General features: G+C 38.5%; 1 protein-coding gene across 1 annotated transcript in view; it reads right to left on the bottom strand.

Annotated features, from left to right (window-relative positions):
* Nucleotides 1-16,561, bottom strand: part of LOC139447688 (growth hormone-regulated TBC protein 1-like) — a 37,351-nt gene that overhangs the window by 10,448 nt on the left and 10,342 nt on the right. Inside the window, exons 2-4 of the mRNA XM_071229125.1 lie at nucleotides 6,785-6,942; nucleotides 4,600-4,646; nucleotides 3,870-3,987 (exon numbers count right to left, since the gene is read on the bottom strand). Coding sequence (XP_071085226.1) covers nucleotides 3,870-3,987; nucleotides 4,600-4,646; nucleotides 6,785-6,942 — 323 coding nt within the window. The remainder of the gene's footprint in view (nucleotides 1-3,869; nucleotides 3,988-4,599; nucleotides 4,647-6,784; nucleotides 6,943-16,561) is intronic.

Genomic DNA, 16,561 nt, shown 5'->3' with positions numbered 1-16,561 from the left:
CCCAAGCTCTTGACAATTTGAGTGGGGAACATAAGAAATGCACCCTTCATGTTAGCAAGCTACATTGAAAATAATAGAATTAGTCTCAGCCAATCAGAATCCAACATTCATGTGTAATTAACAAATGACAATTGACAATGCAGTGACAATGTAGTAACAATGTAGTGACAATGTTGTGACAAGGTAGTGATAATGTAGTGACAATGTAGTAACAATGTTGTGACATTGTAGAACAATGTTGTGACAATTTAGTAACAATGTAGTGACAATGTAGTGACAATGTTGTGACAATGTAGTAACAATGTAGTGATAATGTAGTGACAATGTAGTAACAATGTTGTGACAATGTAGTGACAATGTTGTGACAATGTAGTAACAATGTAGTGACAATGTAGTGACAATGTTGTGACAATGTAGTGATAACGTAGTAACAATGTAGTGACAATGTTGTGACAATGTAGTAACAATGTAGTGACAATGTAGTGACAATGTAGTAACAATGTAGAACAATGTTCTAACAATGTTGTGACAATGTAGTAACAATGGATGACAATGTAGTGACAATGGATGACAATGTAGTGACAATGTAGTAACAATGGATGACAATGTAGTGACAATGTAGTAACAATGGATGACAATGTAGTGACAATGGATGACAATGTAGTGACAATGTAGTAACAATGTTGTGACAATGTTGTGACAATGTAGTACTAATGTCGTGATAATGTAGTGACAATGTCGTGACAAGGTAGTAACAATGTTGTGACAATGTAGTGACAATGTAGTAACAATGTAGTAACAATGTTGTGACAATGTAGTGACAATGTTGTGACAATGTAGTGACAATGTAGTGACAATGTAGTGACAATGTTGTGACAATGTAGTAACAATGTAGTGACAATGTAGTGACAATGTTGTAACAATGTAGTAACAATGTAGTGATAATGTAGTGACAATGTAGTAACAATGTTGTGACAATGTAGTGACAATGTTGTGACAATGTAGTAACAATGTAGTGACAATGTAGTGACAATGTTGTGACAATGAAGTGATAATGTAGTAACAATGTAATGACAATGTTGTGACAATGTAGTAACAATGTAGTGACAATGTAGTGACAATGTAGTAACAATGTAGAACAATGTTCTGACAATGTTGTGACAATGTAGTAACAATGGATGACAATGTAGTGACAATGGATGACAATGTAGTGACAATGTAGTAACAATGGATGACAATGTAGTGACAATGTAGTAACAATGGATGACAATGTAGTGACAATGGATGACAATGTAGTGACAATGTCGTGACAAGGTAGTAACAATGTTGTGACAATGTAGTGACAATGTAGTAACAATGTAGTAACAATGTTGTGACAATGTAGTGACAATGTAGTGACAATGTAGTAACAATGTAGTAACAATGTAGTGACAATGTAGTAACAATGTAGTAACAATGTTGTGACAATGTAGTGACAATGTTGTGACAATGTAGTACTAATGTCGTGATAATGTAGTGACAATGTCGTGAAAATGTAGTAACAATGTTGTGACAATTTAGTGACAATGTAATAACAATGTAGTGATAATGTAGTAACAATGTAGTGACAATGTTGTGACAATTTTGTGACAATGTAGTACCAATGTTGTGACAATGTAGTACTAATGTCGTGATAATGTAGTGACAATGTCGTGACAATGTAGTAAGAATGTAGTGACAATGTAGTTACAATGTTGTGACAATGTAGTGACAATGTAGTGATAATGTAGTGACAATGTAGTAACAATGTAGAACAATGTAGTGACAATGTAGTGACAAGGTAGTGATAATGAAGTAACAATGTAGTAACAATATAGTAACATTGTTGTGACAATGTAGTAACAATGTAGTAACAATGTTGTGACAATGTAGTGATAATGTAGTAACAATGTAGTACTAATGTCGTGATAATGTCGTGACAATGTAGTAACAATGTTGTGACAATGTTGTGACAATGTAGTGACAATGTAGTAACAATATAGTAACAATGTTGTGACAATGTAGTGACAATGTTGTGACAATGTAGTAACAATGTAGTGACAATGTAGTGACAATGTAGTGACAATTTTGTGACAATGTAGTACCAATGTTGTGACAATGTAGTACTAATGTCGTGATAATGTAGTGACAATGTCGTGACAATGTAGTAAGAATGTAGTGACAATGTACTGACAATGTTGTGACAATGTAGTGACAATGTAGTGACAAGGTAGTGATAATGTAGTAACAATGTAGTAACAATGTAGTGACAATGTAGTGACAATGTAGTAACAATGTTGTGACAATGTAGTGACAATGTAGTAACAATGTATTAACAATGTTGTGACAATGCAGTGACAATGTAGTGACAATGTAGAAACAATGTTGTGACAATGTAGTGACAATGTAGTAAGAATGTATTAACAATGTAGTGACAATGTAGTAACAATGTTGTGACAATGTATTGACAATGCAGTGACAATGTAGTAACAATGTAGTGACAATGTAGTGACAATGTAGTAACAATGTTGTGACAATGTAGTGACAATGTAGTAACAATGTATTAACAATGTTGTGACAATGCAGTGACAATGTAGTGACAATGTAGAAACAATGTTGTGACAATGTAGTGACAATGTAGTAAGAATGTATTAACAATGTAGTGACAATGTAGTAACAATGTTGTGACAATGTAGTGACAATGTAGTGACAATGTAGTAACAATGTTGTGACAATGTAGTGACAATGTAGTGACAATGTAGAAACAATGTTGTGACAATGTAGTGACAATGTAGTAACAATGTTGTGACAATGTAGTGACAATGTAGTGACAATGTAGTGACAATGTAGTAACAATGTTGTGACAATGCAGTGACAATGTAGTGACAATGTAGAAACAATGTTGTGACAATGTAGTGACAATGTAGTAACAATGTAGTAACAATGTAGTGACAATGGATGACAATGTAGTGACAATGTAGTGACAATGTAGTGACAATGTAGTAACAATGTAGTGACAATGTAGTAACAATGTAGTGACAATGTTGTGACAATGTAGTGACAATGTAGTAACAATGTAGTAACAATGTAGTGACAATGTAGTAACAATGTTGTGACAATGTTGTGACAATGTAGTGACAATGTAGTAACAATGTAGTAACAATGTTGTGACAATGTAGTAACAATGTAGTAACAATGTAGTGACAATGGATGACAATGTAGTAACAATGTAGTGACAATGTAGTAACAATGTAGTGACAATGTTGTGACAATGTAGTGACAATGTAGTAACAATGTATTAACAATGGTGTGACAATGTAGTGACAATGTAGTAACAATGTAGTAACAATGTTGTGACAATGTAGTAACAATGTAGTAACAATGTAGTAACAATGTAGTGACAATGGATGACAATGTAGTAACAATGTAGTGACAATGTAGTAACAATGTAGTGACAATGTTGTGACAATGTAGTAACAATGTATTAACAATTTTGTGACAATGTAGTGACAATGTAGTAACAATGTTGTAACAATGTATTAACAATGTTGTGACAATGTAGTGACAATGTAGTAACAATGTTGTAACAATGTATTAACAATGTTGTGACAATGCAGTGACAATGTAGTAACAATGTTCTATCGACCTTGAGATATTAAATCATGTCAAAGACTTTCTTAACCTATTGTTCAGACTTAACCCTGCATACATGTTATTAATTAATTAAGTAGCTAAGTGTAGTATCCTCATCCACAAATCACCACATAAAAGGAAGAAGGAGGTGTAACTGAACAAATGATCTATTTGTATGCAGTGTAGGGAACCTAGTGTGAACAAGACAAATCACGTACCAAGGTTAATGGCACACTGGACGGGGTGTGTGTCGTCTAGCTGGTTGTCAACAAGACGCTGGTAGAGTTCCGGGTCCGCCATCCTTCTCTGCTCCGCACCACTCACAACCATCCACACCTGTTTCCATGGCAACAAATGTGTAAAGGATGTCAATCTAGTTGACCATGTCCTGCTCAGACACTTTGAAATTTACTACCATTTAATATTTATTACATCATGAACACATCAAAGCAAAGCAAATTAAGACTGATCTCAGCGTCTGTATATCTATGATCTATATATTCTACAGTCTATAAATATACAATCTACAAATTCCTAATGCATTTACAAATTCAAAAAAATTCTGATCTTTCAAGGTTTCAATAAGAGTTATCAAAACTATAAAACAATAGCAAAATATAATAGTTCTTAAAAAATAAATAATTTATTCTCAATCATAGTTTTAAAACTTTTTTCAATAAATTTAATTTGTGAATGAAGGGAAATTGGAGTATGTGACCATATCTTGACATTTCTTCAAGACAAACCATGCAGATTACCACATTACCCTCAATAACAACATACCAGTACCTTTAACTGACATATCCTTACTGACATGGCCCCGTAATGATACTTAATGATTCAATAACTTTGTCAGGGACCAGGTAGTATGCATGTAGTATTAAAGAATTTATCTGATAAAATTGCAATTTTATTTTATATTTTAATTCAAGTTTCAAAACCACTCACATCAGCTCTTATATCTGATGGTATTCCTTTCCTGCAAAACCTTTTAACTGAAAAGAAAATATGAAATTATCAAAAGAACTGATATAAATACAAAAATTTCAGTATCAAATAGTGTAAAAGAAATTAATTCAAATAAGCCAAATTCTTATTTTAAAAATAATTGAAACACAGCATGCCAAGGGCACACAGTTTGGACTCCTAGATAAATATGTGAAGAGAAATTAATTAAACTGTAGCATTTACAAAAGTTTTATCTGACATCTGAAAAGAAATACAATCAATGTTTGGATGTTCCATGTCAGCTCAAACACAAAGTTTGGAATCAAACAAGGGAACAGCAATGAGTATTTGCCATCACACATACTCTGTCGCCCGTGACTTTAAAAGTTCTTATTTTCCGCAATTCAGAAGTATTTCAACATTGAATTTTAACATTGCATTCAATGCAATAACGTTGAACTATTATTCCTTTTTATTGGTCCTGTTGTCAGTGAAATACAAGTCACCTCACAAAGCCATAACATTAGTCATTACTATAACATGAATTGGGAAATGTTTAATTACAATTTGGAAATCTTGCTGACATTTGCTGGCAGCTAACTTGCAGCTGAAAATTGGCCCCTCATCAGGCCTAGATAAAACCCATGTTATCATGAAAATGAGCTATATCTGTTTCAAGGGATATTCAGAAATGTTTTAAAATATTTTATATGTACTTGTTGAATATGATAGAGGTATAGAAAACCTAGATTAGTTGAAGTTTCCCGTTAGATAAGGGTGAGATATCACTGGGACTCACTGCTAGAATGTAGGAGGATTTTCATGGTGATTTGGTGGTATAAAGGTTAGAATTTCACTGTGATTTGGTTTGATGAAAAGGTGAAATTTCACTGTTATCAGGTGGGTATAAAACTAAAAGGTGAAATTTCACTGTCATCAGGTGGGTATAAAAGGTAAAATTTCACTGTTATCGGGTGGGTATAAAAGGTGAAATTTCACTGTTATCGGATGGGATAAGAGGTGGAATTCTCCTGGTGTTTGGTGGGTATAAAAGGTGGAATTTCACTGTTATCGGATGGGATAACAGGTGGAATTCTCCTGGTGTTTGGTGGGTATAAAAGGTGGAATTTCACTCGTGTAGGGTGGGTATAAAATGTGAAATTTCACTGTTATCGGATGGGATAAGAGGTGGAATTCTCCTGGTGTTTGGTGGGTATAAAAGGTGAAATTTCACTGTTATAGGATGGGATAAGAGGTGGAATTCTCCTGGTGTTTGGTGGGTATAAAAGGTGGAATTTCACTCGTGTAGGGTGGGTATAAAAGGTGAAATTTCACTAGTATTGGGTGGGTATAAAAGGTGGAATTCACTCGTGTAGGGTGGGTATAAAAGGTGAAATTTCACTGTTATCGGATGGGATAAGAGGTGGAATTCTCCTGGTGTTTGGTGGGTATAAAAGGTGGAATTTCACTAGTGTAGGGTGGGTATAAAAGGTGGAATTTCACTAGTATTGGGTGGGTATAAAAGGTGGAATTTCACTCGTGTAGAGTGGGTATAAAAGGTGGAATTTCACTAGTATTGGGTGGGAATAAAAGGTGGAATTTCACTGGTGTTGGGTGGGTATAAAAGGTGGAATTTCACTCGTGTAGGGTGGGTATAAAAGGTGGAATTTCACTAGTATTGGGTGGGTATAAAAGGTGGAATTTCACTTGTTTAGAGTGGGTATAAAAGATGGAATTTCACTGGTATTGGGTGGGAATAAAAGGTGGAATTTCACTGGTGTTGGGTGGGTATAAAAGGTGGAATTTCACTCGTGTAGGGTGGGTATAAATGGTGGAATTTCACTGGTATTGGGTGGGAATAAAAGGTGGAATTTCACTGGCATTGGGTGGGAATAAAACGCTGAATTTCACTGATGTTGGGTGGGAATAAAAGGTGGAATTTCACTGGTATTGGGTGGAAATAAAAGGTGGAATTTCACTGGTGTTGGGTGGGAATAAAAGGTGGAATTCTCCTGGTGTTGGGTGGGAATAAAAGGTGGAATTCTCCTGGTGTTGGGTGGGATAAAAGGTGGAATTTCGCTGGTGTTTGGTGAGAGAAAAAGATGGAATTTCACTGGTGTTGGGTGGGAATATAAGATGGGTGATATAAGGAATCAACCATCAGTATTAAAAGAAATGCACTAACTTTTTCGAGATTTTGAAATGGCTGTAGTCTGATCTCCAACAGTGTTTTTCCACCTCTGCGCCCGCCTCGCCAACACGGACAAGTAGGAAGCCATGAATTCTTCATACGACTTAAAGTCGAAGTCTTCCGGTCGCTCAAACCCATAGCCGTCGACTTTGCTGAAAAACCAAAAAGTAAAATAAGTTCCTGGCTCCAGAAGTGGGATATAATAGGGCTCCATGCCACTTTCAGACATATTTGCTAGAGTGAGTGAGTGAGTGAGTAAGGTTTTACGCCGCTTTTAGCAATATTCCAGCAATATCACGGCGGGGGACACCACAAATGGGCTTCACACATTGTACCCATGTCAGGAATCGAACCCGGGTGTTCGGCGTGACAAGCGAACGCTTTAACCACTAGGCTACCCGACCGCCCCCATATTTGCTAGAAACACTTTGGAAGTTGAATCCACGATATAATCACAAGACCATGTGTCGACACAAAACAACACATGAATACAATGTAAAATATGACCATGTGATTGAAGGATGACAAAAAACACTAAAAAACAACCCAGGGAGGTGCATTAGAATCCTCAAGCAGCGGTTGAAAAAATAAATAAATGCCAGGCTGCCATCAGGACCCACAGATATTAGCAGCTGCAGGTCCGGACTAAACACCTTGGACTTTAATGTAAAAAAATGTATCTTACTGTGACAAAATAAAACAACAAGTAAATTTACTGCAGGCCATAAGGAACAATGCAAATTTAAAACTACGGGTCCGACACAAGATCCTCTTGCCATCGGCCTACGGGCAGGCGCATATTACTAACACAGTCGTCTAGCCCCCACCAGGTCCATAGTCTGGGATGTCACGGAGATCGAAATGACAGAATTCTGACTTTAGACGGAAATATCACATACCTGCATACATGTCATGTGTTTTCAAGTATTGTATTGAGTACAGTAACAAGATCTTTCCATCAAGAGTGAGTGAGTGAGTGAGTGAGTGAGTGAGTGAGTTGGGTTTAACGTCGCTTTTAACATTTTCCCGGTTATATCATGGCGTGTCAGCTTAATGTGGGAGGAAAGCCCGAAGTGAAGCAGGTCTAAGACGTTTACCACTTCGGTGAAACTCACGAGCACGGGTATGGTGCTGACAAACCTAGAAACATAATCGGGGCGAACCGGGATTCAAACCCACAATCATAGGTTTCTGGCGTGCCCAAGGGATGCAACTCTGCACAGCGAATCGCGGCGCCTTAGACGACTGGGCCACCCGCGCCCCCTTTTCCATCAAGAGATAGTGATGAGTTTAGATCATTTTTAAGCCATTGAGTATCTACATTAGGCAGAGAAGAAGATAGTTTTCTTCAGTTATCCAATATGTGTTAACATCCATGGGCCCTGTCAAAAGGGTAGGGCTGGGACGAAACACTAACTGTGCAATCTCAGATCCGTATCATGAAACCGTGCTCACGATCCGATATGTATCACGATACTTGCATGTGCTCTATCTGTGGTGCGTGAGCCATGTTCTTCATAGACAGGATGGCCAAATACATGGCACACTAACGATTTACAGTTGGCAGTGTCAAGTATGGCACAATGGATGAAAATATTTGCGTTTTCACTACTCATTTTTACTAGTAATTAGTGTCTGTGTAACATTTATTGAAGAATACATTCAAGCTAAAACCAATACTTTTTACTGTGTGCAATTGTGATTGATACTTGTATCGGGAAGTAAAAAAATCGATCCATCGGTGTATCAACCCACTACTACAAATGGGTATCATGAAACCAAAAACTAATTCTGTATAAAATGCTGTTTCAGGTGACATGAATGAGTTCATGTGCTGCATGTTGTAAAAGGTGACTATGCTTGTCGTAAGAGGTGACTAACGGGATCGGGTGGTCTGACTCGCTGAATTGCTTGATGCATGTCATCATATCCCAGTTGTGTGGATCTATGGTTGTGATATGAATCACTGGATTGTCTGGTCCTGACTCGATTGAGCCCAGATATTCCAGCCTAGTTTGGCAAGGGTGGAAACTGGACTTTCATCTTCAGTTAACTCCCTCAACTCAGGAAGATGAAACTGGCTGACCAGGTTTCATAAGTATTGAACAATGGATACAATAAGGAAGAGAATATATGGATGTCAACTTCTATATTTTGTGAAACACAACTTTTCGGAGTATATGCTTAACACTTAATTAACCTTTCACAGATAAGTAATTGGCAATGGACACCTTCAAAAGTGTCCATTACCTATTACTTATCTATGATAACTTAAGTGTTGGCTTCCATTGTCTATTGCTAATCACCTATCAGCGCCAATCATCTGTTGGCTTCCTTTGTTAGCTTCTACCCTTTGTTATTTTCTACCTTTTGTTATCTTATTAATTTGGTTGTCCTTCTATGTAGATATATATGCTCTCTGCCTCATGGCATTCATTCACCTGATGGTGTAAGCATATACTCTGAAACATTGTGTCCCTCATAATAAAGAAGTTGACATCCATATATTTCCTTCCTTATGTGTATCACTTCTAAATGCCTTTCATAGACCTGATGTGGATTAAATGTTAATAAATAATTTATTGTGGCCTTAGATGTAAGTATCACGTACAAAGATTAAATTGATTAACAATAAATATGCTGGATAAGTCCAAGGTGTACTGATAACAACATTATCTTATGGAAACATTTCTTTTATCAGTGAAATCACAATATGCATGCATATTACAAATAATTTCCTCCTTGACAAGGTACTGTGTTTAGTTGCAGTATTCAGAGGATGATTTCATGAGCAGTTAATGCAAAGGCATGCCCCTATCACACACATCTTTAACATCACTGCCCCACACACACCTTTAACATCACTGCCTCACACACACCTTTAACATCACTGCCTCACACATCTTTAACATCACTGCCTCACACACACCTTTAACATCACTGCCTCACACATCTTTAACATCACTGCCTCACACACACCTTTAACATCACTACCTCACACACATCTTTAAAAATTACTGCCACACACACACCTTTAACATCACTGCCTCACACACACCTTTAACATCACTACCTCACACACATCTTTAACATCACTGCCTCACACACATCTTTAACATCACTGCCTCACACACACCTTTAACATCACTACCTCACACACATCTTTAAAAATTACTGCCACACACACACCTTTAACATCACTGCCTCACACACACCTTTAACATCACTACCTCACACACATCTTTAAAAATTACTGCCACACACACACCTTTAACATCACTGCCTCACACACACCTTTAACATCACTACCTCACACACACCTTTAACATCACTGCCTCACACACATCTTTAACATCACTACCTCACACACGTCTTTAACATCACTACCTCACACACACCTTTAACATCACTACCTCACACATCTTAAACATCACTTCCTCATACTTCTTTAACATCACTACCTCACACACATCTTTAACATCAATACCTCACACACATCTTTAACATCAATACCTCACACACATCTTTAACATCACTACCTCACATCCCTTTAACATCACTACCTCACACACATCTTTAACATCACTACCTTACACACATCTGTAACATTACTGCCTCACACATCTTTAACATCCCTGCCTCTCACACATCTTTAGCATCACTACCTCAAACACACCTTTAGAATCTCCATCGTTTAACACAGCACATCAAGTAACCTCTATACATGCTATAGAATGCAGTCAGTAAGATCAACTTCCTCATCCTGATGGTCACAACTCTCATGCATTATGCAAAATCATCCGTTGGTTTCCATGGTGAAGTTACCAATGCTATCAGTAATTGATTTTAAGTCAAGTCAAGGCAGTGAAAAACCAACAGTAGCAATATTTGCTCTCATATAAACCACAACACTACACTAGACAACTGCAGTACTACACTACAACACTACAGTACACAACACCTTGAAATCAATTTTTGGGGGGTCCCATTGAATCTTAGTTCAAGGTAAAAGTAGTGTAGTGTAGGTCAAGGTAAAACCATCTTAAAGTCATTCTTCCCCTCAGTGTCAAATTCCTAACTGACACTTATTGCCAAATAAAAATTGGATTAATAGTCAGTATAGCATTCCAACATGTTCCAAACGGCATCTTTAATCTACTGGAATCAAATGCTACCTGCTCCCTTGATGTTTAAATTTAGGACTGGGACTAGTAACTCAGGTACTGGGGTCGGGTGGGTCCTGGGTAGGACCCGGGTACCCACACGACTGCCCGGACCCGTGGTTAGTCATGTTAGTACTGTTTGATGACATCTCCATGGTTACACTACAAGCAACTAATGTTCACATTTCTTTCTGACTATGCAAGCATTCGTTCTGACACTTGTAGGCTCGAGTAAGGTGAGTGAGTGAGTGAGTATGGTTTTACGCCGCTTTTAGCAATATCACGGTGGGGGACACCAGAAATGGGCTTCACACATTGTACCCATGTCGGGAATCGAACCCGGGTCTTCGGCGTGACGAGCGAATGCTTTAACCACTAGGCTACCAGACCGCCCCTAGTAAGGTGAGTGAGTGAGTTGGGTTTAATGCTGCCTTTAACAGTATTCCAGTTATATCACGGTGTGTCAACTTAACGTGGGAGGAAAGCCCGAAGTGATGCAGGTCTCAGATGTTTACCACTTCGGTGAAACCCACGAGCATGGGTATGGTGCTGACAAACCTAGAAACTTGAGTAAGGATAAAGCCAGAGCTCCAGATAAGCTTTTGGTGTTGTGGGTATTTTACCCATGCATTTTAAAATCATTGGGTATCAGTAATTCTACCTGCCTATTCAAATTTCTGTTACTCACTAGTTTTTACACATGTGGGTATTTAAGTCAAATATTTAAAAACACTATTCATCTAGTCCCTGCAAACTGGTGTCGTGTGGGTTCGAGAGCTTTATAGGACTAAAAAATACCACGATACTTCCACAAGAAAGTGTGATGGCAAATGATCATGATGTAACTGTCATCGTTTTATTTTTGTAGCGTATCTGTAATGTTCGTTGCGTATTTGATACACTTGGATTATATTTTACTGCGTATTTCTGCATTTCTGATGCGTATTTCTGCATTTCTGATGCGTATTTCACGCAGATACGCAGCTTATCTGGAGCTCTGTAAAGCGTCTATCAACTTCAGTGTATGCATGATCAGATCATTTTATACACGTTTCTAAATAGTTTTGGCCAAGGCTGCGGTAAATCAATTCCCATTTGGACATTTTGTACCCAACTCTTGAGATCTATAGCGGGTGTCCAGGTAGGGTCAGGTAATAGGGTGTCGGGTACCCAGGTAGTAAATTTGGACTCAGCCCAGAACAAACATCACACACATTGACGCTGATCGATAAGGGGAGCATAATACTCTCCAATTGTATTGTAGCTTAGTGAAATTCACTGTCTGATTCCAGAACACGGATATCTCGACAACGGAGCATTTCACAGTCATTTTTGTCATTTTTCAAAAAAGTCTGATATTGTTTCTGGATAAGAGAGGTCTGGTTAAGTGGGGCCTGACAAGTGGGTTTGACTGTATTCAGATTGAGGGTCGGACACTGTGTGACAATCATTCACTTTAGCCTTTACTCGATGCAGGTTTCATAAAGAGAGAAATTTGGGTTTTATTTTGAAAAGTATTTCAGTTATCGTGGTTATAGCATGGCTTGATGCAGGTCAAGCATTCAGCACCGAAACCTCGAGCAAAGATGGTATTCAACTAACACTCACAGGTAAGATGAGCTGTATATTTGCATCAAATATGCAACATAAATAAATCAACATAACCCTTTTAATTTTGAGTTTCTTGTGAGTGAGTGAGTATGGTCTGACAAACCTAGAAACATAATCGGGGCGAACCGGGATTTGAACCCACAATCATAGGTTTCTGGCTTGCCCAAAGGACGCGACTCTGCATAGCAAATTGCAGCCCCTTAGACGACTGGGCCACCCATGCCCCCCTCAGAGTTTCTTGTGACCAAACATGTTTGAATAAATCACATATTACTCAAATTAGCATTTTCAACCTGCCCTGTCCCAGGCTGTGTTTACAGATTTGTGTTTACTCTTCGATTGCAGGCATAATGTATCCATGAACTCTACTGCAGTGAGACCGCCTCCGTGGTCTAGTGGTAGAGGGGAAGGTCCAGGGCTTGATCTCCGGCCGCATCATACCAAAAGACGTTTAAAGATGGTACTTGTTGTTACCCTGTCTGGCCCTCGACATTAAGAGGACAAAACAAGGACTGGTCGGCTCGGAGTCAGTATACTGTGTCTGAGTGGGGTATTCATGTTAAACTGCGGCATGGTATCTCAGCGGGCTAGCACTATGAAATTGGGATCAGTCCAGACCAGTACAAGCAGCCAGACAGACACATAGAAACACATTATCGCTTTATTCTATCTCGGACATGACGTTAAACCCCATTTAACCTCACCTACTGCTGTGAAGAATGCACAAAAGAGCTCTATCCAGTTATTGGTAATTTGGACATGTATTTGCAGTGCTACAGATAAGCAGCGTTTTTGCGTAAAATACCCCCCAAAAATATTCAAAACCCAATTACTCTTTCAGTTAACTTGCGTACAGAAACGCATGCATTAAATGAAAAACTCGAATGTATAAAAACAGCTCACGTAAAAACCCAATGAAGCTTTTTCCGCATGTGTACAAAGTAGCTAATTTCTGAAACACAATTACAAGCTAATTCACTTTCCAAGTCAAGCCTATATATTTAGAACAGTTATATACATCTAAAACATTATTTCATGTTTTTAAAATCTTAAAATGTTCACTAACTTTAAGAAAAACCCTAGAGTGATGAATAGATGAGTGAAAAAGTATTATTTACCCAATGAAAAATGTAATAACCCAAATATAATCGAAACCCAAGAGTAAAAACTCAATTGCTCAAAAAGTTCTGGAGCTCTGTATTGGTGTTGTAAGCTTCAATAAATGTGGCATCGGACACACTTGGGGCAGCACACGAACAGATACATTAGAAGTCACATGAAACAGCATTCTGGGCCAAATTAATTTTCAAAAAAGTAGAAAATATTCCCAGGCTTGAGGTTAGGGAGCAAAGAGACTACACCAGAATAAACTATACCTGCCCAATGTGAATGATGTGAGTCAATACACAGTGGCCCAAACAAGTATCTAAAGCCTGATGACAAGCCCGGTGACAAGCCTGGTGATAAGCCTGATGACAAGCCTGATGACAAACCCGGTGACAAGCCTGATGACAAGCCTGATGACAAGCCCGGTGACAAGCCCGGTGACAAGCCTGGTGACAAGCCCGATGACAAGCCTGATGACAAGCCTGATGACAAGCCTGGTGATAAGCCCCGTGACATGCTCGGTGACAAGCTCGGTGACAAGCCTGGTGACAAGCCCGGTGACAAGCCCGGTGATAAGCCTGATGACAGGCCTGGTGACAAGCCAGGTGACAAGCCCGGTGACAAGCCCGGTGACAAGCCTGGTGACAAGCCCGGTGACAAGCCCGGTGACAAGCCCGGTGATAAGCCTGATGACAGGCCTGGTGACAAGCCCGGTGACAAGCCCGGTGACAAACCCGGTGACAAGCCTGGTGACAAGCCCGGTGACAAGCCTGGTGACAAGCCTGGTGACAAGGACCCCTTCACTTTTATCCTTAATTCAAACACTGCGGACACAGTGCTGTGTGAAAAGTCTCCAAGGCCCTAGAGAAAAAATTCCAACTCAAGTCTAGAATGATTTGGCAAGTCTAGATTGCCTAGCTCTCCAATTAAGGATTGTTCTGCGCTCCACTTGGATTACCTCATTCAACATAATAAGCGCCCAGGGTGCTCTCAAAATTAGAAATAGTGGCTGAGTTATTAGAGTATTATTTTGGTGGAAAAAAACAGTGTTGAAAGATAAATTTTGTGGTTTATGCTGACAGCCTGAAATGTATATATACGACAGATATATTTTTACAGAATTTAATTGCCCATAATTAAGGGTACATATAACACAGGAGTTTGTATTATACGCGAATAAATAGGTCTTGCGTACATTGATCAATCGGAGGGGGTGCTAATTGGGATTGTTCACTAGCCAATATATTAGCAAATATCTCCGTGGGCGCTTATTAGAGCGGGGCGCTTTAACTGGGTCGAATACGGTATATTTTTTATTTTGTAGATATATAAATTTTAAATAAGACTTTATATAACTTTATTTCTGGGACAAAATGTCTGTCTATGTGAAAAGTATCAACATTATATAAGTGTAGTTAGATACTTAACATTCATGCAACAGTTAGAGGACACTCATTGTCACGGTGACCAGCTGTGAACTTTTAAACAAAATTTACACAAAACATGTTGAGGAAAGATAAGCAACAAGACTTGCATCACCAATATTTGATCAGTCCTCATCTCTGACCGGAATAGCATGAACTTCCTCCCAGAATAGCCTGCTCTTAATAGACACTGCTGTGCAAAGCTAACAAGTTCATTGAGCCCAGGACAGAAGTAATTATCAAATACCTCGACTCACATCAAGTTTAGCAACAGATGGGAACTATGCATACTGAGTAATGACAGCGGAATGTGCCAGAATTGCTCACTGTGACTTTCATATTGATTTCCACAATATGGCGCGAGTGAATCTGGAGAACTGGTTATAAAATTAGTCCATGAATATGCTCCCACTGGGGTCTCATCGAATTCTTGTGATCTTGTGATTAGCTGTGCAACAAGTAGTTTCTAGTTCAGCAATAACATATTGGTGTAGAGGCATTATATATTTACTGAATTACTAATACTGCTTTCTTAATTAATATGCTCCCAATGGGGTCTCATGGAATGCTTGTGATCTTGTGATTAGTTGTACAACATGTAGTTTCTAGTTCAGCAATAACATATTGGTGTAGTGATGCGTTATATATTTATTGAATTACTTATACTGCTTTCTAAATTAATATGCTCCCACTGGGGTCTCATTCTAAGCTTGTGATCTTATGATTAGTTGTGCAACAAGTAGTTTCCAGTTCAGCAAAAATATATTGGTCAGTCGAGGTATGATATTTAAAATATTACTTATACTGTTTACAAAATTAGATATTGGTTAGCGTGGACCAGGTGTCTGATGAGTGGGTTACGTTCTGATTGTTATGCTCGGTGGTGCTATATGTGTCAGGACCAAAGTTGGTGGACATTTTTTATCACTGCAGATCTCAATTTTTTTTACTGTCAACGAATTTGTAACACTTCTCTCTCAAAGAAACAGGTTTATAATTCGAGAGTTAAATTATATATTATATTCATTCAGTGACTTAAATCTGACTGATTTAAGAAATATTTAGAAAATCAAAGTAATTTCCAAATTATGTGTGCAGCCCATTTCTGGTGTCCCTCGCCGTGATATTGCTGGAATATTGCTAATAGTGGCGTAAAATCAAACTCACTCACTCACTCACTCACTCACTCATTCACTCATTGATTGTGCATTCCTGTCATTTTATCTCATTCCCACATGACCGCCTCCGTGGTCTAGTGGTAGAGCATCCGCCCGGAGAGAGGAAGGTCTAGGGTTCGATCCCCGGCCGCGTCATACCAAAAGACGTTAAAAGATGGTACTTGTTGTTACCCTGTCTGGCGCTCGGCATAAAGGGGCTAAAACAAGGACTGGTCGGCTCGGAGTTGGTATACTGTGTCTGAGTGGGGTATTCATGTTAAACTGCGACATGGTATCTCAGTGGGCTAG

The sequence above is a fragment of the Haliotis cracherodii genome, unplaced genomic scaffold, assembly GCF_022045235.1.
Source record: "Haliotis cracherodii isolate W230 unplaced genomic scaffold, xgHalCrac1.p SCAF_7, whole genome shotgun sequence".
NCBI classification, from domain to species: domain Eukaryota; kingdom Metazoa; phylum Mollusca; class Gastropoda; order Lepetellida; family Haliotidae; genus Haliotis; species Haliotis cracherodii.
This window is presented reverse-complemented; position numbering and strand designations above follow the sequence as displayed.